Source organism: Hypomesus transpacificus, unplaced genomic scaffold (genome assembly GCF_021917145.1).
Source record: "Hypomesus transpacificus isolate Combined female unplaced genomic scaffold, fHypTra1 scaffold_65, whole genome shotgun sequence".
Taxonomy (NCBI): domain Eukaryota; kingdom Metazoa; phylum Chordata; class Actinopteri; order Osmeriformes; family Osmeridae; genus Hypomesus; species Hypomesus transpacificus.
In genome coordinates, this window is record NW_025814037.1 from 517295 (window position 1) to 543562 (window position 26268).

Genomic DNA, 26268 nt, shown 5'->3' on the forward strand with positions numbered 1-26268 from the left:
TATTATTATTACACATCTTCTTCTGCCATGGGAGTCTATGGCAGTCCCTAGAACCAATTGGTCAGAAGTTGTGAATTTTGGCACACTATTTGGGACCAGTCCCCTCATCAATTTCACCAAGTTTCATGTCTCCCATTCCAACCATCTAGCGCCACCAATGGGTCAAAGTTGAAGGTGTGTTTACACATGTTACTTTTGAACCATATGCCCCATTGTCCAAAATGAGGTATCGTTGGATTCCCTGGATCAAGACGAGTTCAACGCACTCTATGACATCATACCCAGTTCAATAGATTCTCCGCCATTTTGAACGTAAAGGAAAAGCGTTTTTTTCGCTACTCCTCCTACAATTCTTGTCGAATCTTCTTCAAAATTGCCACAGATGATCTTCAGACCAAGCCTCACAAAAATTATCCCCTGGAGCTTTGATTTTCGCAACCGTTTGTTATATACAGCCACATCAAATTGATGTGGCTGAATTGATGTGGCCGCCATTTTGAATATAACGTTTTTTCGCTACCTCTCCTATAAGGTTTGTCCAATCTTCACCAAATTTGGCACATATCATTTTCAGACCAAGCCACACAAAAGACATCACATGTTTTTTTGATTATCTAAACCTTTTGACTGGAACAGCCAAACAAAGTCGTCAACCAAGCCACCATAAAAGAAGTGAGGTCATATCTCAGCACCTCTTTACTGCATTGACACCAAATTTGGTATAGGGACTAGGGACACTGTTCTAAAGAGGTCCAAAATAGGTCATGCCATTTCACCTCTAGGTGGCGCTGCAATCAGCAACATTTGGCACCATTTATCTTCAGATCAAGCCTCACAAAAGACATCACATGTTTTTTTGATTTTCTACACTTTTTGACTGGAACAGCCAATCAAAGTCATCAGCCAAAGTCGTCAACCAAGCCACCATAAAAGAAGTGAGGTCATATCTCAGCACCTCTTTACTGCATTGACAACACATTTGGTATAGGGACTAGGGACCCTGTTCTAAAGAAGTCCAAAATAGGCCATGCCATTTCACCACTAGGTGGCGCTGCAATAGGCAAAAATTTGGCACCATTTATCTTCAGACCAAGCCTCACAAAAGACATCACATGGCGTTTTGATTTTTGCAACCGTTTGTTAGTTACAGCCAATCAAATTGAGCAACTGATCCGGAAAAAGGGAAGTGAGGTAATATCTTACCCAATCTTTGATGCATTGACTCCAAACTTGGTGTATGGACTCAAGGCCCTCTTATTAAAAGGTTTGAGACAGGTAGTGTCATTTGACCTCTAGGGGGCACTACAATAGGTAGGATTGTGTGTTGACCAATAACTTTTGATTTGTTTGTCTTATTTAAGTGATTCCTTTGTCTTATGATATCTTAGTAGATCCCGTTTCTGACACATGTTAACTTTTGATACCAGCCGAATTGATGTGGCCGCCATTTTGAATGAATGTAACGTTTTTTCGCTACCTCTCCTATATAGTTGTCCAATCTTCACCAAATTTGGCACAGATCATCTTCAGACCAAGCCTCACAAAAGACATCACGTTTTTTTGATTTTCTAAACCTTTTGACTGGAACAGTCAATCAAAGTCGTCAACCAAGCCACCATAAAAGAAGTGAAGTCATATCTCAGCACCTCCTTACTCCATTGACACCAAATTTGGTAAAAAGACTAGGGACCCTGTTCTAAAGAGGTCCAATAGGTCATGCCATTTCACCTCTAGGTGGCACTGCAATAAGCAAAAAAGTATCTTCAGATCAAGCCTCACAAACGTTTTCAGATGGTTTTTGATTTTCAAAACTGTTTTTCCGGTAAAGCTGATCAAAGTCGGCGATGAAACCGCCAAAACAGGAACTGAGATCATATCTCAGGAAATTTTTGCTGAATTGACATCAAACTTGGTACAGGTGCTCGGGACCCTGTTCCAAAGAGGTCCACAGAAGGTTGTGTCATCTAACCGCTAGAGGGCGATCCCGTGTCTGACACATTGTGATACCAGCTGATTGATGCGGCCGCCATTTTATGTTTTTATAAAAGGTTTTTTCCCTATTCCTCCAACAAAATGTATCCAATATTCACAAAATTTGGCACAGATCATCTTCACACCACAATCACCTTGACATGTCAAAATAGTACTGAATCACAGTTGTTTAAACTTGGGCCAAATCTGACAGTTGATATAAGCAGTTGAAAAACTAAATCCAACCAAAGCCAACGAGCCTGCCATCTCACTGGTTTTCTGTTTATCGAGACAGTAAGCCACTGCAAAGGAAGCCAGGTACAACGCAGTCGCTAACTACATGTATTCTTGCTGGATATAGTCAAAGCAATCCTCACACAAATTATCAAAGTCATTTTAGATTTTCAAAACCATTTATCAGGTACAGCCAAAAAAACTTGTGAACGAAGCTGCCATAAAAGTGAGGTAATATCTCATGTTTGCTGCGTTGACATCAAACTTGGTACAGGGACTCAGGACCCTGTTCTAATCTTATTATTATTATTATACATCTTCTTCTGCCATGGGAGTCTATGGCAGCCCCTAGAACCAAATGGTCAGAAGTTGTGAATTTTGGCACACTATTTGGGACCAGTCCCCTCATCAATTTCACCAAGTTTCATGTCTCCCATTCCAGCCATCTAGCGCCACCAATGGGTCAAAGTTGAAGGTGTGTTTACACATGTTACTTTTGAACCATATGCCCCATTGTCCAAAATGAGGTATCGTTGGATTCCCTGGATCAAGACGAGTTCAACGCACTCTATGACATCATACCCAGCTCTATAGATTCTCCGCCATTTTGAATGTAAAGGAAAAGCGTTTTTTTCGCTACTCCTCCTACAATTCTTGTCGAATCTTCTTCATAATTGCCACATATGATCTTCAGACCAAGCCTCACAGAAATCATCCCCTGGAGCTTTAATTTTCGCAACCGTTGCCGTTGTTAGTTACAGCCACATAAAATTTATGTGGCTGAATTGATGTGGCCGCCATTTTGAATATAACGTTTTTTCGCTACCTCTCCTATAAGGTTTGTCCAATCTTCACCAAATTTGGCACAGATCATCTTCAGACCAAGCCACACAAAAGAAATCACATATTTTTTAGACTTTCTACACTCGACTGGAACAGCCAATCAAAGTCATCAGCCAATCAAAACAAATCAAACATTTTCAGACCAAGCCTCACAAAAGACATCACATGGCGTTTTGATTTCTGCAACCGTTTGTTAGTTACAGCCAATCAAATTGAGCAACTGATCCGGAAAAAGGAAGTGAGGTAATATCTTAGCCAAGCTTTGATGCATTGACTCCAAACTTGGTGTATGGACTCAAGGCCCTCTTATTAAGAGGTTTGAGACAGGTAGTGTCATTTGACCTCTAGGGGGCATTACAATAGGTAGGATTGTGTTTTGACCAATAACTGTTGATTTGTTTGGCGTATTTAAGCAATTCCTATGTCTCGTGATATCTTAGGAGATCCCGCGTCTGATGCATGTTAACGCGTGATACCAGACGAATTGATGAGGCCGCCATTTTGAATGAATGAATAAAACTTTTTTCCTTACTCCTACACAATGTATCCAATATTCACCAGATTTGGCACAGATTATCTTCAGACCACAATCACCTTGCCATGTAAAAATATGACTGAATTACAGCTGTTTAAACTCGGGCCAAATCTGACCATGTGTGCCACAGGAGAAACGGCTTCCTTTTTGTATTCAGTAACTGTGCACAGCAATTCCCAGTGCTGATAATGGCTCACTGGGATAGACTGGCTCCGTTGAAGTGCAAGGTCGTAGGTTCGAATCCAGGCAAAGTCTCAGGCATGTCATGATACTGGTTTATCTGTTGAGATATGTGAAGCCAGGTATGTGACAGTAGCTGTCGAGCAGTATAATCATAATGGCCACGATAATGTTTCATTCTCAGGGGATTTATACTCATGAAGAATCCGATTTATTGTGCTTTGTAGATATAGTGAATCTACATCTAGCCAGTGCATCGGATTTCTTGCATCATAACTTCTGAACAGATTTGTCAAAAATCACAAGATTGGTCTCTTCTGATTCTACGTGGCATACCAAGTCGAAATATATCACATTGTCCCGTGTCCACCATTTTGGGCGTCGGCCATTTGGAATTTTCATAAAAACATACTTTTTTGAACTCCTCGTTTGCCGTTGCTCCTATTTTCATGGACATGTAATCAAATCATTTTCAGACTACAATCACCTCGATTTGTCAAAATATGACTGAATTACAACTTTTTATACTTGGTTCAAATCTGACAACGCTTCCCACAGGAAAAACGGCTTACTTTTTTTTACATAGTAACTGAACACAGTAATTCATTGCACTGAGAATAGCTCACTGGGATAAGACGGGTTCCTCTGAAGTGTAAGGTCATAGGTTCGAATCCAGCCAAAGTCATCATGCATGTCATGATACTTGTTTATCTGTTTAGTGAAGCCAGGTATGCCACAGTAGCTGTCTAACAGTATAATCATAATGGTAATGATAATGTTTCAATCTCAGGGGATCTATACTCAAGAAGAGTCAGATTTATTGTGCTTTACAGATATGTGTCCTCTAACCTCTAGGGGGGCGATCCCATGTCTGACACATGTTAACTTGTGATACCAGCCAAATTGATGCCGCCATTTTCATTAATTAATAAAACGTTTTTGTCCTACTCAAAATGTATCAAATATTCACCAACTTTTACACAGATTATCTTCAGACCACAATCACATTGACATATCAAAATAGGACTGAATTACAGCTGTTTAAACTTGGGACAAATCTGACAACCGCTTGCCACAGGAAAAATTCTTTATATTTTTACGCAGTCACTGAAATCTGATTTCCAGCACTGAGAATAGCTCACTAGGATAAATTGGTGTCCTGGCAACGTCAGAGGTTCAAATCCAGCCAAAGCTGACAAGCTTGTCATGTCTCTGATTCTCTGTTTAGCGAGACTATAAGCCACTGCAAAGAAAGCCAGGTAAACCGCAGTCACTAGATGTCGAAAGTTTCTTCTGGGTCATCTGACCTGCTTGGCCACCACATTGCTGCTTGCAGCTATATTTATCATTATTCTAGTAACCTAACCATTACAATAGGTGTAGGAAGGGGGAGGGATTGGGAGGAATCCTAAAAATTTATAATAATAATTAAAGAATTGGTGAAGAACAACAAGGCTCAAATGCAGCTTCTTTCCGGAGGCTGTAAGAATCATGAACTCCCTGCCTCAGTGACTGATCTCTCCTATATATATATATGTAAATGACCGATACCGTTTATCTATTCTGCTGGATTGATATGCTCTGGTTTTGTTTAGTTTTTGGTTATTAATTAATGTTTTTTTAGTTTAGTTGCCTGTCAATTATTTATTAATCCAACTTTGAAGCCCATGTGGACAAAAATGTCAAATTAAATTACCAACAAATAAACTACAGTAGGCCTACTTAATCACCAGCTCCATCAATGGCACAGGCTTCATGGGCACTGCACTAGTTTAATAAAGAACCCTCAACATGAACTTGTCCTGAGACTTTCCACAGCAGTGACATGACCATCTGTGTTTGCAGCACAGATGACAGAATGACATCAGTCACTGTCTGTAAAGTACATTTATTTAACATTAATTTAGAATCCAAATCTTTAGAAAAAAGCATCACTCCTGTATCATCAAGATGTATCTTCTGGAACGTGTTACTGCATGCTCTAATCAATACTGTTAAATATAGGCAGTCAGCTGTGACAGGGAGAAGAGGCACAGGGAAAGAATATACATTCATAAACGTAAAAACGTACATCTTTGAACATGTTCATGAAGCGTAATCCAAAGCGCCATGGTTTGTGCCTGTGGCACTGAAGGGAGCTGACAGTGATTTGGGAAGAGCGTTGGGACGCTGCTGCAACCATGTAGACAGCGTCATACATCAGAGCTGCCTCTGTCTGGGGGGAACACACACACATCAGAACAACTCACGTGAAACTACCTATGCAAATGCAAATCAATACTTTAGATGTGTCAGTGCAACAGTATCCCTATACAGTTATCTACAAAAAGACTGATGAATGGCTCAGTCCCACAACAAAACTACAAATTGTTGTTGAGTCTGTGTGGATGACAAGTTTACAATTTAACTTGAGTTGTAAACATGTATGGTGCAGTGAAGGCTAACATACTGTCATCATGCCCTCCAACATGCCAGTCTCAGGTTTTGGTGGGGCCTGCATGCGCTCCATAGACCACTTCTCTACTACAGAGGCCACCTGGGAATTGTCTATGTTGAGAAGGCGGAACCCTGTCATGTTCACACCACTGTAACGGTAAGGCTCCAGGTCCAGGGCAAACAAGTCCTTATGAGGCACAAACCAAACCTTCAGAACAAACACTTAAGCGAGAATTTCAAACCCTGTTCTTGGAAAGCTACCTTCCTGTAGTTCTTTTGCTCCAACCCTAGTTGTAACTACCTTGAGTGATGTGTACTAGAATAGAACTGGAGCTAAAACTATAGTAAGGTAGTTTTCCAGGAGCACAGTTGGAGACCCCGGAGATTGACTTAACATGACCATGGAAGAACAATATCATGCCATTTATCAATAAATCTATAAATAAAAACTGTATACCATTCTTACAGAACAAAATCACACAGTGACTTATTTATGGATCACTGTATAAACAAATTACTAACTATAAGAGTCCTATTGAATGCCAAATGTTGACGCTTACCAGTGTCGTGAAGAAGAAGTGGTAGTATTCAGTCATCATGCCCATTGACAAAATCTGCAGGAAGAGACCCAACTGACTGGAATAATTAGCTTATTTCAAAAGCAATTAAATATGGTCAGTATCAAAACTCACTCACTATATAACTTCCATTATTACACCTTTTCAACCTTTTCTTGTATTGTGTGCAGATCAGATCAGTACATCTACCCAAACAGATGCATCTTCCAACTTCCAATTAATGACTGCAACAACCTTTCTGGGTGGGAAGAAGCTCTGGAATTTAATTTAAGTTTTTCTACAGGGATATAAACAATACTCACCTGCTTTAGGACATCTGCTGATGTTTGGTAGGAGCAATCAAAAATGACATAGAATTCCTTCCCCTTCTTCATCTCTTTTAACAGTGGACGAGCATCTTTACTTCCACTGGGAAGTTGGCGAATCTTGATTTTTATGCTGTATCTGGATGGAGCCTTTATCAACTCTTGCAAACGAATCAACCCTTTTAGAAAGAAAAATAACATTTTGTGTATCTAAATTAAAAGTTAACAAGACTATGAACGACAAGCCAAATATTGTTGAAGTAGTAGTAATAGTGCAAAAGACACAATGATCTTGTGTCTGTTATGATACTGGCATTTTGAGTTCCAAATAGTCGATAAACAAAAGGATTTTCAGGAGATTTCATATTGCTAATACTTCAATACATTTTAGTGGGGATCTAATGTTAAAGGTCCCATGACATGTTGTTGCTTGAGATGAAGATGGCGTCGGTGAGGGTGGCCGTGGATGCTAGGTGCGCTCTGTCTTGTCTCGTTTTGTCTGTTAATTCAGTGTTCTGCCAAGATTTCCGGGGTTCTCTAACAAGAGAAGTACTTCTGAACATAAGGACCACAACTCCTGTGGACTTATTTCCCACTTTTCTGCTTCCAGCGGCAGATTTAGTGGGAATTCTAGCCAATGCCGCGGTAGGCTTTGCTCATGCAGTGAAACGCCGAAGAAGGGGAAAGCGAGCGGGAGCGCTAGTTCGGCTACGCAGACGTGGAATCCGAACAGTTCTTCCAAGTTTTTTCCTCTCCAACGTACGTTCACTGTGCAATAAAATGGACGAACTTCAGCTACTGATGGTGAAAAACAGAGACTTTCTTTCATCTTCGGTTTTGTGCTTCACGGAGACATGGCTGTGCGATTTGATCCCGGACACCGCCTTACATCTGGCAGGCTTTCAACTCGTGAGAGCTGATCGGGACACTGCACTCTCTGGCAAAACCAAAGGTGGTGGTATTTGTTTCTACATCAACAGTGGCTGGTGTGTAGATGTGACAGTGATTCTGCAACAGTGTTCTCCGGATCTGAAATCATTTTTTATAATCTGTAAACCTTTTTATTCGCCACGAGAATTTGCGTCGCTCATTTTGGTCGGAGTTTACATGGAGCCCGGTCCACAGGTTAAAGAGGCCCAACGCACGCTTGCCGACCAGATTCTGAGTGTGAAGCGAGCAAACCCGGATTCCCTTGTTATTGTACTCTGCGACTTTAACAAAGGTAATCTCAGCCACGAACTCCCTAAATACAGACAATTCATCACATGCCCAACCAGAGAAGAGAACACTCTGGATCACAGCTACACTACAGTCAGAAGAGCCTACCACGCGATCCCTCTTGCAGCACTGGGCCACTCTGACCATACCATGGTCCATCTGCCATTCCTGCATACAGGCAGAAATTAAAGCTCTGTAAACCTGTTGTGAGGACATCAAAACAGTGGACCAGTGAGGCTACGGAGGATCTGCAGGCTTGCTTGGACTGTACTGACTGGGATATGTTCACCACTGCTACCAATACTCTGGATGAACTCACCTAGGCTGTGACATCATACATTAGCTTCTGTGAGGACTGCTGTATACCAACACGCACCAGGGTGAGCTACAACAACGACAAGCCCTGGTTCTCAGCAGAGCTGAGAAGGTTGAGGTCAGAGAAGGAGGAAGCTCTTAGGAGTGGGGATAGAGACAGATTCAAGGAGTCGAAGAACAGGTTTAGCGAGGCGGTGAGAGTGGCTAAACGACTACTTTGAGAAACTGAAGCGTCAGTTCTCTGCTAACGACTCTACTTCTGTCTGGAGAGGGCCAAGGCAAATCACCAACTACAAACCAAGAGCCCCCCACTCCACCAATGACTCCCGCCTGGCCAACGACCTGAACAAGTTCTACTGCAAATATGAAAGACAATTGGACAGTCCTGAACTACCCCTTCCCATCCAGGAGGCCTCCCCCCCCCCTCTACAGTGACGACTCTCTCCATTCAGGAGGGTGAAGTTAACAGACTTTTTAAGAGGCAGAACCCCCGCAAAGCATCTGGGCTGGACTCTGTCTCTCCTGCCACCCTCAAGCACTGCGCTGACCAGCTGTCTCCTGTGTTTACAAACATCTTTAACACCTCCCTGTAGACATGCCATGTGCCAGCCTGTCTCAAGTCCTCCACCATCATCCCTGTGCCCAAAAAGCCAAGGCCAACAGGACTTAATGACTACAGACCCATTGCCCTGACCTCTGTGGTAATGAAGTCTTTTGAGCGCCTTGTGCTGGCACACCTCAAATCCATCACAGACCCCTTCCTGGACCCACTGCAGTTTGCCTACAGAGCCATGGATGATGCCGTTAACGTGGCCCTCCACTTCAACCTGCAGCATCTGGACTCCCCAGCATCCTACGCCAGGATCCTGTTTGTGGACTTCAGCTCTGCCTTCAACACCATCATCCCCTCCCTGCTCCAGGACAAGCTCTCCCAGCTGAACGTGCCCAACTCCACCTGCAGGTGGATCACAGACTTCCTGTCTGACAGGAAGCAGTGCGTTAAGCTGGGAACACAAGTCTCTCACTCCCGGTCCATCAGCACCGGATATCCTCAGGGCTGCGTCCTTTCTCCTCTGCTCTTCTCCCTGTACACCAACAGCTGCACCTCGAGTCATCCGTCTGTCAAACTCTTGAAGTTTGCGGACGACACCACCCTTATTGGGCTCATCTCTGATGGGGACGAGTCTGACTACAGGTGGGAAGCTGACAACCTGGTGACCTGGTGTAGCCAGAACAACTTAGAGCGCAATGCTCCAGGAAGAACACAGTCCCACTCACCCCCATCACCCTGAGTGACTCCCCAGTCAGCACTGTGGAGTCCTTCCGCTTCCTGGGCACCATCCTCTCCCAGGACCTCAAGTGGGAACTGAACATCAGCTCCTTCACCATAAAAGCACAACAGAGGATGTACTTTCTACAGCAGCTGAAGAAATTCAACCTGCCAAAGACAATGATGGTGCACTTCTACACAGCCATCATTGAGTCCATCCTCACTTCTTCTATCACCATCTGGTACGCTGCTGCCACTGCCAAGGACAACAGCAGACTGCAGCGTATCATCCGCACTGCTGAGAAGGTGATCGGCTGTAATCTGCCTTCCCTCGAGGATCTGCACACCTCGAGGTCCCTGAGGCGAGCGAGGAAGATAGTGGCTGACCCCTACCACCCTGAACACTCCCTGTTCCAGCTACTCCCCTCCGGCAGAAGGCTGCGGTCCAACAAGACAAAAACCTCATGCCACAAGAACAGTTTCTTCCAATCCGCTGTTGGCCTCATTAACAAGGCCAAGGTCTCACACTGACAATCAAATCACAATCTGCACAAAGACACCCTGCACATTGCACTATTGTATCGTTCTCTTGCACTATCTGTATTTTTAGGTTAGATTGTAAATTATGGCTACTTATATTGTATTTTTTATTCCCCTTAGTATTAGCCAGACCCCCCTTAATATTAGCTAGACTTTGCTCCTTTTGTATAGTTCGTCCACATATTTAAGTTTAAATATTCCTATATGTTTAATGTATGCACCTTCCTGCCAAAGTAAATTCCTTGTTTGTGCAAACGTTCATGGCGAATAAAAATCCCTTCTGATTCTGGGGTTATTGGATGCTTTTATATAGGCCTTAGTGGTCCCCTAATACTGTATCTGAAGTCTCTTTCCCAAAATTCAGCCTTGGTGCATGATTTCAGCCACTATGAGCAGTCCCACTATGAGCTTTCCTCAAGACGTGCTGTTTCTGTAGGATTACATTTAGTCATTTAGCAGACGCTCTTATCCAGAGCGACTTACAGGAAGTACAGGGACATTCCGCCTGAGGCAAGTAGGGTGAAGTGCCTTGCCCAAGGACACAACATAATTTGGCACAGCGGGGAATCGATCCGGCAACCTTCTGATTACTAGCCTGACTCCCTCACCGCTCAGCCATCTGACTCCATTAAACACTTACGATGAGGAGAGGGGTGGCAACATGTGCTAATGTTTACAGTGGATGTATTGCAATGGCTCGTAGCCCCGTTGCTGTAAGATGCCTCAAATTTCCCCATTCTCATCTGATCACCCTGGTTTGCAGAGGTGCACACTCAGTCATTTCAATGACGGGAAAGGCGGATATCGCGCGCGCCATAACACCAACAGCAGAATGGTTATCTAAATAACAACACTTGAGTATGTCTATTCACACACATACTTGATGCTATCTACCTTTACATTAGCGACAGCAACTAAGCTGTTAGCAGCAGAGCTAATGTTACAGCCACATTCTAAGGGTAGCAAGCTAGGTAACCATATAAAGTAAAGTAACAAAATGATATAGCGTTAGTTGACTTATTTGTCAGAGGTTTGTAGCTGGACCAAGGAGAGTTGGTACTGATCCAGAATTTAATTTCAGACGGTCAGCAAGGCCAGTTTTGTATTGGCCCAAGTTGAGGATACAGTCGTGGCTAAAATGTTTGGCGCAGACATACAAAACTTTGGGAAGTTGTGTCGGCGCATTTCCAGAGAAAATGGGGTCAGATGGCCGAGCGGTTAGGGAGTCGGGCTATTAATCAGAAGGTTGTTGGTTCTGTTCCCGGCTGTGCCAAATGACGTTGTGTCCTTGGGCAAGGCACTTCACCCTACTTGCCTCGGGGGAATGTCCCTGTACTTGTAAGTCGCTCTGGATAAGAGCGTCTGCGAAATGTAATTGTAAAATAAAATTAAAACACTGGGTCTTCAGAGGCTCAGATGAAGGAACTAAAAAGCACTTTTGGTTTTCATTTGTACATCCAAACACTGAGCAACTTTTCGTGTACTTCGTTTGTTTGCAAGCCATGATGTCTCGAGTAAAAATTTATATTGCACTCGCACGGTCGTAGTAGCTCAGTTTCTCATGGGCGTGCCAGATTCTCTGGGCAGGCAAAGCAGAGAAAGGGGAGGTAACCTTCGGCTTAATAAAATCATAAAACCAGCATTTTCAAAACCAAGCGTTTCAGCTTTCATTTTCTCAAAAGCGGAGAAGAATTCCCAGGGCTTGCTTTACACCTATCTAAAAGTCTAGCCTCTGGGGGAACAAAGGCAGGCTAGGGGAACTCATATTAATGTTAAATAAAACCCTAAAGTGAAATGTTCATATCATGGGACCTTTAAGGTAATCAATCAATCAATGTAGGATGTTCTCTGAGTCAAATTGAAGAGATAAGCATGAAAGAAAGGTTACGCCAAAAATCACATTAGAAAATGAATACATACTTTCACATGAATAATGAGGAAGTACATGTGTTGAACTCCCATAGCTTTTTTTAAATGCTTAAAAAAAAATTATCAAATGCCAGCGCTCTTGTCTGAGAAAATCTATGTTTGATTCTTGACTGATGCAAACATATACAATGAAGGTATCTATAATGGCAATTTGGAAACACTCACAAATCATTAGAAATCTCAAGTACTCAGATTCTATATACAGGTCTACATGTCTGTTCACTAACCAGTAGCGTCTTCGTACACAACAGTGACTGTCTTCCACTTATAATACTGCACAATATCCAGCACAGCTCTGCTGATGGAGGCATATTCAGGGTATAGGTTGATGTAGAAGCTGTCTTTGTTATCCACAGAAGGGTGTTTCCAGCGGGTCTGGATGTGAGGCACCTCCAGAGCGTTACAGATGGACTGGACAGCACTGACTGAAGAGCTGTGAGAGGGCCCAAAGACAGCTCCAACACCAAGTGCCAGCTGGTCACAAGCTTGAAAGTAGAAAAGGTGATGAATATGCAAAAGCGGCAGGCGTAAAGGAAAGGTCATATGACATGTTTCAGTATGAAAACCACAGAGGCATCAAAAACCTAGAATAAATGTTTCTCACTGTTATAAGTACATTTATATAAAAAAATTGATAGAGTGAATAGGAAAATATTTAAATTTTACCTCTCCTAGAAGCCTCAAAACTGTCAAAAAGGTTTATTCGCTGAATGTCATAGGTCAAGGTGGTGTTTGGCATTAAGGTCCGGTTTCTGTTAATGTTGGTAACAGCAAATTTGAAGGCCAATTCTTCAACACTAATGGGTTCATTCTCCAAGGTCTCAAATATACCCCCTGTGACAGAAAGAAAGGGAGAGAAAGACAGATAACCGTTTTGTGGTAAAAAAATAAAATAAAAATGTATATATGACATAAATAAAAACAACCTGAACTTTCATATTGAATAAAAAATATAAGAATATTTACTAATGATTTGGAACATCAACCAGGCTTTCTGTTGAAATCCTGGTCTATCAGCCAATGTTCCCTTGTGCTTGTACCCTCTTTTATTCTCAAACCTGGCTCATGCTTCTAGCTTTTTCATAGAATAATTTTTCCAGATTTTGGTAAAATTTGAAACCAATCCAAAATGGGTAAACTAGCACCCCATTTATTTGCTCGAGCTGAGCTGAATAAGCACAAGGAGAAAGGGCTTGATAATCTACAGTTGCCTGCCCTGCTGTAGCCATTCCATGTTCATGGCATGACAAACGTAATTATAGCCTAATATAATTAGTGATATTGTGACATGTTAAGGCGTCATTATATATTGTTGACATGGTCTTCGGGAGCAAAGACGAAGATGAATAAATCATGTCTGATAGCCACAATAATTTTATGGTTACGCAACGCTATGACATCCCCCCCCAGGTAGACAAGGCCGCTGCTTTGGATGAACTGTATGGGATTATCAATGGTCTGGAAAATGTGCACCCAGAGGCAGCCTTCATTGTTGTTGGTGATTTCAACAGAGCTAACATGAAGAAAGTCCTGCCCAAATACTATCAGCACATTGACTTCTTCACACGTGGAGACCAGATCCTTGACCATTGTTATACAACATTCAAGGGCAGTTACAAACCCCTCCCCCGCCCTGCCTTTGGGAAGGCTGATCACGCCTCCATTCTTCTTCTCCCCGCATATGAACAAAAGCTCAAACAGGTCAGACCGGTTGAGAGGTCAGTTCACCTATGGAGTGACGAGTGTGTGGCGACCCTCCAGGACTGCTTTGACACCACTGACTGGCTGATGTTCAGGGACGCAGCAGATGGGGACATTAACGAATACTCAGACACTGTCTCCAGCTACATCCAGCACTGCATTGATGACGTTGTCCCCAAGAAGGTTGTCCGGTCTTTCCCAAATCAGAAGCCCTGGGTTGATGCCGCGGTCCGGGCCAAGCTGAGAGCCCGTACTGTCGCCTTTAATTCTGGGGACCCTGATGAGTACAGGAAGGCCAGATACGACCTTCTGAAGGCCATCAAAGCAGCGAAAAGGGCCTACAGGACCAAGGTGGAGTCCAGCTACCATGGCTCTGACCCTAGGCGCATGTGGAGTGGACTTAAAGCCATTACAGACTACAAAGGGAGAGGCTACAATGAGACCCAGTCTTCTGTCCTACTGCCAGACGAGCTGAACTCCTTCTACGCTCGCTTTGAGAGGGACAGTGAACCCCCTGCAGTGGAGCTACCTGAAGGCCAAGCCAGTGGTGTGCCTACACTAACTGTAGCTGAGGTGAGGTTATGCTTTAAGAAGATCAACCCTCGCAAGGCACCTGGCCCAGACGGCATATCAGGTAGGGCCCTTAGGGGCTGCGCTGACCAGCTGGCAGGGGTCTTCAGTGACATCTTCAACCTCTCCCTTAACCTGTCTGTACTCCCCACCTGCTTCAAGAGGACCACCATCATCCCTGTGCCCAAGAACACCAAGGTCACATGTCTGAATGACTATCGCCCAATAGCACTGACCTCTATCATCATGAAGTGCTTCGAGCGGCTAGTCAAATCATTCATCTGCTCCTCGCTGCCCCCCACACTGGACCCTATGCAGTTTGCATACCGGTCCAATAGGTCTACAGACGATGCCATCGCTCTGACCATGCACACCGCTCTCTCCCACCTGGACAAGGGGAATACATATGTGAGGATGCTGTTCATTGACTACAGCTCTGCATTCAACACCATCATCCCCTCCAGACTGGTCTCCAAGCTTGTGGACCTGGGACTAAGCACCTCCCTCTGCAAGTGGATCTTCCACTTCCTGACGGGGAGGCCACAGGTGGTGAGAATCGGTGACCGCACTTCATCTGTACTGATCACCAACACAGGCACCCCCCAGGGCTGTGTGCTCAGCCCTCTCCTGTTCTCCTTGTTCACCCACGACTGTGCGGCTACGCACAGCTCCAACCTCCTCGTTAAGTTTGCTGACGACACAACCATCGTGGGCCTCATCTCTGACAGTGACGAGTCAGCCTACAGAGAGGAGGTTGACACCCTGACATCATGGTGTCAGGACAACAACCTCTCTCTTAACATCAGCAAGACCAAGGAGATGATTGTGGACTTTAGGAGGCGGCAGGAGGAGGAGCATGCACCCCTATTCATCAATGGATCGGAAGTGGAGAAGGTCAGCTGCTTCAAGTTCCTCGGGGTGAACATCAGCAATGACCTCACCTGGTCTGTTCACACGGACAAGGTGGTCAAAACGGCCCGTAAGCGCCTCTTCTTCCTGAGGAGACTGAAGAAGTTTGGTATGGACTCAGTCATCCTTACTAACTTTTACAGATGCACTATAGAAAGCATTCTGACTGGTTGTATCACAGTGTGGTATGGGAGCTGCACAGACCGGGACCGCAAGGCCCTACGAAGTGTGGTCCGTTCTGCTGAGTTCATCATCGGCAGGAAGCTCCCAGCCCTACAGGACACCTACCACACACGTTGCCTTAGGAAAGCCAGCAGGATTCTAAGAGACTGTTCCCACCCATCCTTCAGTCTCTTTACCCCGTTGCCTTCTGGCAGGCGTTACCGCAGCATCCGGTCGCGCACACGCAGACTGGACAACAGTTTCTACCCAAGGGTCATCAGGCTTCTCAATGGACACTGATATGGACATTTTTACTGCACACTAGTCACTTATACACTGTCACTTTCAGCTACTGGTTGCTCTTTCAGTAACATTGCACTACTGTACCTCGCCACCAGGCTCCTGTTTGGTCATTGACAAAGTCACTGATCTGTAAATTTGCACTACTGCATTGTACTCCATTTAGGTTAGATTAGTTTATAGGGTTGTAACAGGTTTTTTTTTTTTTTTTTTTTTTTTTTTTGTGTATTAGGGTTAGTATAGCGTACTATTTATTGTTATCTGTAATTTAGGAAGTTTTAGTGTTAGGGTTAGTATAGTCGTTTATTTATTGCTATCTGTATATTTAGGAAGTTCACTTATCTAAGCTCAGCATAGATGTAAATTTGTTCTGTGTACTTATATGTTATGTTATGCCAAGTGCTTGCGTTGTCTTGTCTTAAGAATTTCAGTGCCCAGTCTAACCTTGTGTTGCTCTGTGCACCTGACAAATAAAAGACTTGAACTTGAACTTGAACTTGTCAGTTAACGCCACAATAATGGCATTGGCCGGGTTTCCCAGATTCGTTAAGAAGCTCTTAACGCTAAGAGCATCTTAAGAACATTCTAAGTGCGTGTGAAACATTCTAAGTGGTGCGTGTTTATTACAAAAAACCGCACCATGTATCTGATTCTTAATCAGACTTGTACCCCAATCTGCAAGTTTTCTGACTTTATTGCAATGCCTCAGCTCACTCGCGACAGGTTGTCGCAAAGTATCACGTGTACAGCTAGTTGCAAGCGTGCAGTTTCGTGGTCTCGCTTGCCTCACTGCGCCACTGAGCACTTTCTATAGAAATTAATAGGGATGCCATCTTTAAAGAGCAGGCTTGCTGTGTCTACTGTGTAAGTCTATGCAAACAAAAAAGCCTCAAAGACCCAAAAGGTCCGCCATGATGGATTTTCTTTGTAAAGTGAACATTTGGGAAAACCTCTTGAACCGCAAGTTCAATTTACCTTTTGGTAGGATGTCCAAATGGACATTTGATAGACATGTGTAGACATGTTGTCTTTCAATTAGTTATTTATTGTTATTAATACAATATGGTCATCCAAAATGGTCAACTGTCCTTTGTGGGGTCATTACCCTCAGGGGCGTCGCCAGGAATTTTGGTCCCCATGAATCATTTATTATTTATGAGATTATCATTTCTATTAGTTTTTCTATTTGTTGGAATTGTCCTAACTTTTCCCCCCTATACGGCGCCCCTGATTACCCTCAGAAATAGTTAACAGATAACCATCTGACCTACTATAAACAAACCTCCAACAATTCCTAACACTTTACAACCTCTCAACCTTCTACAAACTGAGCTTAATTATCTCCCCTTTCTGCAAACCACACAAGTTGTTGTTCCAGCATGTTTCTTATCAATGAACCACATTTAAAACACATTAATTGTACATACATCCTAAAATTATATTACACTTGGCTGACTTTAAAATGTGGCATGTCAATAATTTTAAGGTTCTCTAGTAATGTTTAGGCTTGCACAATGGTTGTATTTACTAGTACTGTACCAGTCCTACTCAGCCATAAATAATGTCCAGACTGGCACCACAATATTTTCTATGCCACAATGACAGTATTTCGCACAGTTAATGATGTGGACAAGTCCTGGAAGTGTTTCAGCAATCCAGGGAACACAGGCTTTTATAGTAGTTCCTATTCTACTGCTTCTATGACCACCACTGTATCCCATTGCACTCCCCACTGTACTGCCCTCTTCCAGTGTTAGGTATGACATAAATTAACAGCTTGAATAAAAGCTTCTGTAAGTTCATCACACCACAGAAGAATGTGTTGTTAACTACCCATCCAAATTCGAATGAAAAAAAAGTATGTTAAATCAGGCAAGGCCGGAATAACCATTAGGGCAACTGGGCACTTGCCCAGGTGCACATGACATCTAAGGGGCCCTGGACAATGTCAACTAAAATGTTATATCACGTTATGAACGCACTCCTAACTTTCCTTAATGTGAGTACTTTATTGCAACTCGTTCGATAAAAATATTATGTTAAATCACTTCAAAAACAGTGTTTGTGTAGACTAGTCGCCAGTGCCGCCGCTCTTATTACGTGCTCTACGCGCTGTCCGTAGGGCACCAACTCTTGAGGGGGCACCAAAAAATTGCCAACTAAAATATCATAATAGTTATAATACTTATAATGCCGATAGGCCTATTATTTTAGTATTGAAATATTAGGCACGTATATTACAAAACAGGCAGAACAAGAAAAATATTTAAATGCTCAAAAAAAGGTATGATGGTGGTTTAGCGAGCTAATTTTCAGGCTAAGATAAAAACGCCCCTCTTTTTGGTTCGTGGAAGCAACTTAGATAAATCACCATAGTAACATATCAATTAGCACTAACCTGCTCCAGAGCAGGCTAATGTAAGTGTAGCTGGATAAGCTTGCCACACCCCCTGAAAATAATTGGCAGCTCCATTTTTGAGAGACCCAGCTGACCAAGGAGATATATTCTAGTTCGATTAGCTTTCCATACCAATAGAGTTCTTCGCGATGGCCAAGATCCTTTACATTTATTAATTTAGCAGACGCTTTAATCCAAAGCGACTTCCAAGAGAGAGCTTTACAAAGTGCATAGGTCACTGATAATAACAACAAGATAGCCCCAAAATATTGTGGGTAGCCAAAACAAGCACACATTGTGAACAACCAAAAAATAAGTGCCAAAGGGAAAAACCATAAGAGCATGTAGTTCAGCAAGTTACAATTTAAAACACATGAATCTGTAAGTGCAAGTGCACCTGTAGTGTACCTGTAGAAAAACAAGCAACAGTAAAATAAAATATAAGATTAACTAAAATAGATTACAACAGTTTAAATCAGCTACCACTAACCAACAAGAGCAACAAGTCTCTAAGCAAGAGTCATTGTGATCCTTGAGGAAACTAGCATTGGGTTCAGCAAACCATTCCTAAGTACCGTTGTACTCCCTGAACAAGTGCGTCTTGAGCCTTCTCTTGAAGGTGGAGAGACAGTCTGTGTCTTAGATGGAGGTGGGGAGTTGATTCCATCACTGGGGGGCCAGGCAGGAGAAGAGCTTGTGTTGGGACCGGGCAGTCTTGAGCGGTGGGACCACCAGGCGGTTGGCTGAAGAAGACCTTAGGTGGCGGGTGGGGGTGTTAGGCTGCAGGAGAGACTTGATGTAGTCGGGTGCAGTCCCGTTCACTGCTCGAAAGGTCAGTACCAGGGTCTTGAATCTTATGCGGGCCGTGATGGGTAGCCAGTGGAGGGAGATGAGGAGCGGGGTAACGTGGGAGCGTCTGGGTAAATTGTAGACCAGGCGGGCCGCTGCGTTCTGAATCCTCTGAAGAGGGCGGGTTGCGCATGCTGGGAGACCGGCGAGCAGCAAGTTGCAGTAGTCCAACTTGGAGAGGACAAGTGCTTGGACAAGCAGCTGGGTGGAGTGCTCAGACAAATATCTCCTGATCTTCCGGATGTTGTAGAGGGTGAATCTACACGACCGGGAGACCGCAGCAATGTGGGCCGTGAGGGAGAGCTTGTCATCCATGGTAACCCCAAGGTTCCTGGCAGAGGATGAGGGGGTCACCGTCGTAGATCCCAGGGTGATTGAGAGTTCGTGGGAGATGGAGGGTTTGGCCGGGATGATGAGAAGTTCTGTTTTGGCGAGGTTCAGCTGGAGGTGGTGCTCGGTCATCCAGGCGGAGATGTCTGCGAGGCAGGCCTCAATCCTAGCTGAGATCCCCGGATCGGTCGGGGGGAACGACAGATACAGCTGTGTGTCGTCAGCGTAGCAGTGGTAGGAGAAGCCATGGGAGGTGATGATTGGTCCAAGTGAGGTGGTGTACAGAGAGAAGAAGAGGGGTCCAAGGACGAAGCCCTGTGGGACACCGGTGGAGAGCTGGTGAGGGTCTGACAGTTTGCCTCCCCAGGAGACCTGGTAGGATCTTCCCGATAGGTAGGATGAGATCCACTGGAGTGCAGTGCCAGTGATGCCCATCTCAGAAAGTCTGTACAGCAGGATCTGGTGGTTAACCGTATTAAATGCTGCAGAAAGGTCCAGCAGAATGATGACGGATGACCTCGAAGCCGCTCTGGCAGACTGGAGGGCAGTGGTGACTGAAAGGAGGGCAGTCTCCTTTATTTTCGCATGGATGAGTTCTTGTTTGAGCGATATTGATTCAGCCGACAAGGATTCATTTATTTGCAAGGCCGTACATTGCAAATATCACACGCCGCAGCAAGATTTATGCTTCATGAGCGTATGCTTCTGCATGTGAATATGTAACGATATGTTTTAAGAAATGTCTTGTCTTATCTGTGTGCCTGTGCTTTTTATGTTTAACTGTGGGAGATTGGGAAACGTCATATCGATTCCTTTTTATGTCTTGACATGTGAAGAAATTGACAATAAAGCTACTTGAAACTTTTACTGTGCTTCAGATTCTATGCATTGCTATGAGTTTTTTTGGCGTCAGGTAAATTTTTATACAGTATAGGCGATGCAGAAAACATTGGCAAAGCCGCAGCATGCGTTGCTGTAAGAAAAGTGTAGGCTATTGGCGATTAAACAGCTGAGGAATCAATTCATCATATTCCCTGGCCATGTCCCAGTCAATGAAATCAAAGAGGGATTTACAATAAGGCCTACATGGATATACACATTTATAGTACATGATATAAGCTCTTTCAGTAGGCCTACATATATTCTCCTAAGTGTCTATTAATTTGTATCAATCAGATACTTATTGGCCTTGTTTTTATACTTATTCTGAAAGAGTTGATATAATTATTTTCGCTAGCAAGATCTCATTCCAAGATTAATTTCCATTTAGCCTACTGCCAGCAGGCACATTTAAAGAAATGTGATCTGATTGATCACTAAAGATGAGCCTATACATTTTACCAAAATACGCATTTAGTTTACCTGCAATTTTTTGGCCAAGCTGCCTGTCTTGCAGGCAGGTTGGGTTTTGCCCTGCCTATACAAAACCTGAGCTGAAAACGGGTGAGAAACTGTTCAACGGTCTAACTCCACATTTCAGTGAAACACATTTTTGAGCTTTGCACATGCTTTCAGCAACTGATTTCACACGTATATAATGTACTGAGAAGCAAATCATGCTTTACAGCATATCAATTTTGTTTCCTTAATTATGACACTGAAGGGTCAATTTCTCCTTAGCTAAGGGATTTACTTAAGGGGGTTGCACAGAATCCCTTAAATGGTTTCCTTAGCTAAGGAGAAACATTAATGGATTTACTACATTGGACGTGATTTCACAGCAGTAAAACGGTGACCGCGTTTGTTCACTTGTATTGCTAGTACACCACGTTACAAGAGCTAGAGGTAAAAATGGAAGAAAAGAAGGCAAGAAAACCAAATTGGTCAGAGCAAGAAAAGATTGTCATTCTATAGGAATACAGCAAAAGAAAGCACACACTTAAAAGTAAATTTGTTCCGCAAATAACTGCAAACAAAAAAACTACAAATGTGAGACGAAATTGCAACAAAAATAAACTCAAGAAGTTTGGTGAAGCGGTCAATTCCAGAGAAAAAAAAAAGATATGTCCAAAAAAGAGATTACGAATTACAGGAAGGAGTCCAATAAAACTGGTGGGATCAACTTTACTTGTAGGTCTAGTTGCTACACAGTAACGTTTTGTTCTTCTACAGAACTACTTGTAGCCGAAGCATAAATAGCTTTCATGTTTACACTGCCTAACAGTAGCCTAACAGAGTGCTATGAAACAACAACTACATTAACATAAAATACACTTAGTTTGGAATACACTTTAGGGTGGTGGTCCACCTCCAAAAAACATTTTCAGATGAGGCAGTGATGGTAGTGAACATCATTGGTAGCGACTCACCTACTATGGGTTAGGATTAGGACTATGGTTAGGATTACTGGCGAAGGAGAGAGCGGTGGTCATTTGGAAAGGTAGCCTTATATTATTTTACCTAATTCATGATATAATTGTTAAGGGCATGACTGTGAAGTAATCCACTAAAACAGGGGCGGATCTACCGGGGTGGCATGGGGTGGCAACTGCCACCCTAAAAATAGCCTTGCCAACCCAGTTGGCAGCTTTGAAAACAAAGAAAAGTTGTGGCTCATCTGACATTTGCGAGAGCGAAATTCTAATATCCGACTTCAAGCGAATGCAGCACGAGACGATTCCACCCTCCCCACTCCGCCGAGTTGGACATTTTCCAGAGCGAATTTGTAATATCCCACTGCAAGTGAATGCAGCACTAGATGACTCCAACACCCCTACCCACTCCGCTGAGTCGGACATGAGAGCGAATTTCTAATATACAAGCCCAAACAAAATCTGCAGATTTTTTTCAAATTTTCTGTGGTTAAATATCTGCGTAATTCCGATAGCCGTCCTGTTCTTTTGTCAGAGCGACCAAAGATGATCTCGATTGAATGTTGACACACTTTGCAGAAAAGTATTGATCCATCCTCATAAAGATCGCCTGAAAACTCCCTGGCCCAGTGTATTCCTGTAATTTTGGTGTGTTTCCGTGTCAATTCTTCAGGGCTGAATGGATTCTGAATCTGAGCATTTTTGACTAGCCTAACGTTTTAATATTGGCTTCAGTAGGTAGTCAAACGTAGACTTAACTGTATTAGTTTCAGGGTTGACATACTTCCATTGATTGCTATCACAGACCTACTGGCTACACTGGTGGCAATGGGCTGTTTACAGGTAAAATATTTAGAAAGAATAGAGACAAAATATGAGTTGACAAGCTTATAAAAAAAAAATCCTTAGAGAAATGCAGTCTATTTGAAAGTCTTTCGTCGAAAATTCTGCGCTCGTGAATTACGTTCGGGCCTGCTAATATCCCACTGCAAGTGAATGCAGGACTAGACGACTCCAACCCACCCTCCCCACTGCGCCGACTGAGACCAAGGTGAAATCAGTTTTATATTCGAGATTCAACAGATAGTCATATTCGTACCTCGTGTCATATTTAGGGACCGGGGTAAAAGAGTAGACAGCCTGAATGCTGAAAAACCTATCAGCCATTTGAATAGACATTGATTCAAAATAAACATTGATTAATATGACTGCGATTAAATCAGCATATTCTGCCACGGGGGTGCCACCCCTCAAAATCTCCTGCCACCCTTTGCCACGCCATGAATATTTGTTCTAGATCCGCCCCTGCACTAAAACCCTCTTCAGTGAGCCAGATGATGAAATCGGAGAAATTGATCATGCAAGTAACGTTGCAAACGCATCAACTGTCCGGCATTGCAGGTATATAAGGTCAACAATGTAGCTTGTTCAATCAATTAAGAAAAGTGACCTGGGGCCCGTTCTCTGTACGTCGGTAACTCAGTTAGCTGGATTTGATTGTTGACGATTTGTCATGATTCTGGATTGTTCGGTTCTTCGAAGCTCATCCTGGACTTGCTGTCATAGCAACATGTCCGTAAGCTTGAAACTGCTCGGGGGCAGGTTTAATTTATGTAAACAGGATTTGATTGCGGCTTTACAAGCAGAGGTGATACAGGAAGTCTGTCACAGCCATGTCTTGTCCGTTTTTATGACAAAAACCTGTTGCAGAAGGTGCACAAATAATTAGTAGAATTTAATATTAATCGCACATTGCGTGATAGATAGATCTAATTAGCACAGCGAGACAGGGTACTATAGCGTACTTTATGAGAGATAGCCTATCGGTGTTCTCGTGAGGGTGTCATTTACATCATTAATTGTTGGAACCACATTAAATTATTATATGACATTAGATGATAAACAAAGTATTTATGAAAATAAGAAAATACAAAGACAAATAGCCTACTGTAATATACGATAAAACATCTAACGTGGTCACTACATTTACTTTGTCTGCTACTTTTTGCCAGCCCTCTCCTGGATTTTGCAGACTTTGAGGTGTTCCCTGCAGCTCGGTTAAATCTTCCAATTTGGAGTAACTTTCGAGCAAGCTCTTGCTCTGTTGCGGAAAACACGGGGCGTTCTTTTTGGCCATGTTGATCAGCCATAGACTTATGTGAGCAGCCAGTAGCAGCGTTGCTGATCAAGGTTTCTACTATCGATACATACCCCCTTTTAGAACAACGCACAACTCAATCCAGCTATACTAATCATAAACAACAAGGGTGTTGGAAAAACCGAATTAGCCAGATCATGATTAGCATGATGATGTCATCTTGGATGTGTCATTTGATCTCGGATGTCATAAGCGACGTACGGAGAACAGGTCTGGGGGGTATTCCAGGTAGCGGGTTTAACAAACTCTGAGATTAACCTTGATCTCTGAGTTGAGTTACTCTAACATGGGAAACTCCGAAAATTCGGTTCCAGAAAAGCTGATATGAACTTGTTAACTCAACTCGGAGTACGGCAACTTTAGCGTGTGCATGAATACTACCAAAAGCCAACATCTATGGAGCTCCGATACTAGGATTCACCATGGCAACCGCCGACAAAAAACGTTGTCATACTTCACCACACTTTAGATATACGTTTTATTTCGTGTTCATGGTCAATCTGAGCACATATTCCAGAAAAAAAGCAACACGGCTGTAGCAGCGTAGCCTTTAACTACAATTGGCGTGGGAAACAATTGCTGCCGACTGCCGAGTCAATGCATTTACTATTTGAATGCAATAGCCAGTCCATACATTGAACATTTAACCCCACTGTCTGTTAATATTACAGGAGAAAAAGTGGTGGACTTAAAATAGCATGTTCAATGTTATATTAGGCTACATATAAAAACATACTACGAACAGGTAATGCATATTTTGCTTATAGGCTACGCTTGTGATTGTAGCCTCGACGTCACCATGGTTTTAATCATATTCGACATGATACAAAGTTTAAATATCAATTGCTATTTCAATTGGTAGTAGGAGTTTCCCTCAACAGAATGCTTTTTATCAAAGGATGATGATGATGATTAAGATGACAAAGAGACCTAATGACTGCTGCCGCAGAAATGGATGCAGAGAATTACTATGTATGGTAGCTACTGGTAGTTCTCTCTCCATGTAGGCTACTTGTATTTACAGGCTTTTTTTATTGTCAGTTACACTGACATTATGAGAATAATTAATATAAAAACGATTTGCACATTCTGACAACAGGGCATGCTGTATACAGTGAGATGTTCATTTAATGGCAGGTGAATTTTGCATGTGGAACAGTGAAATGTAGCTAATGTAATCTCATGTTACAAGTAAATTAGTTGTACAAATTGCACCTTTTGAAGAAAGTGCCAAAAACTGACCAAGAGATGGTGTAGGCCTACTTAGGGTAGAAGAATAAAGGCTAATCTCAAAAAAGATTTACTGGAACACAAGTTACAAGAGGATGCATGGTGATGTTAATTGTAGGAACAATAACCTATATGAATATTAATAGTAGAATTTTCTGAATTTCTATTTTGACCAAGAGATGGTGTACTTAGGGCAGAAGAATAAAGGCTGATCTTGTAAGGCTATCAACCTGCCCCCACCTCTCATATGGTAAAATATGGAGTTACTGGATGGAGTCTCAACTTGATGGCTCTCACATCTCATTGTGTAACTTACTGTAGCATTGCTAGTCATGTTGATAAGTAAGGGTCAAGATTCTGGGGTGATTGTAGTTGTTCTTGGGTATAAAAGGAATTGTGAAGTATTGTTCTGTGGATTCTTGATCTCCTGAGACCCTCTCCTCAGCTCTGGCCTGGCCTAGGCCTACTCCTTCTTCCTCACCTCATGCTTTCTATCTCTGGTTTACAATAATCATGGTAGAGTAGGCATACGAGTTAACTTAATTGATTGCATTCATTTGCAATATGATAAAATGATAATATTATTTAACCTTAATTTGACCATTATTGCTCTGATTTAACCCAAAGAGTCAAATAACTGTAATTCCATCGGTATTGGCATTATTTGGTTAATGTTAATACACTGTTCAGTCTGTTCAGCCTACATCATGTAAATTGTAGGAATCATATGAATCATGTAAATTGTAGGAACAATAGCCGATAGAAATAGGCTACTCATTGTTAGATTTCTATTTGTAGGCAATAAAGAAGACCAAATATAATTTCAATTATTTTTCTTTATTTCAGTGGCAAAAGGTATTTGGTCAATTCTGAGTGCAAATCCACGGCGAGTAACACTATCGATGAAGACCCAAGGGCTGAGAATGTTGTTTTCATTAAACCCGCTACTTGGAATACCCCCCTAGTGCGCCTAACTTTTTTTATTTAGGTGCACC

At 42.8% G+C, this 26268-nt stretch overlaps 1 protein-coding gene across 1 annotated transcript in view; it reads right to left on the reverse strand.

Moving 5' to 3' along the window:
• LOC124466116 (glutamate receptor ionotropic, kainate 1) overlaps nucleotides 1-26268 on the reverse strand; it is a 164242-nt gene that overhangs the window by 65212 nt on the left and 72762 nt on the right. The window contains exons 2-7 of the mRNA XM_047017796.1: nucleotides 13021-13188; nucleotides 12582-12839; nucleotides 7080-7261; nucleotides 6760-6813; nucleotides 6213-6386; nucleotides 5835-5978 (exon numbers count right to left, since the gene is read on the reverse strand). Of these exons, the coding sequence (XP_046873752.1) occupies nucleotides 5835-5978; nucleotides 6213-6386; nucleotides 6760-6813; nucleotides 7080-7261; nucleotides 12582-12839; nucleotides 13021-13188 (980 nt within the window). The remainder of the gene's footprint in view (nucleotides 1-5834; nucleotides 5979-6212; nucleotides 6387-6759; nucleotides 6814-7079; nucleotides 7262-12581; nucleotides 12840-13020; nucleotides 13189-26268) is intronic.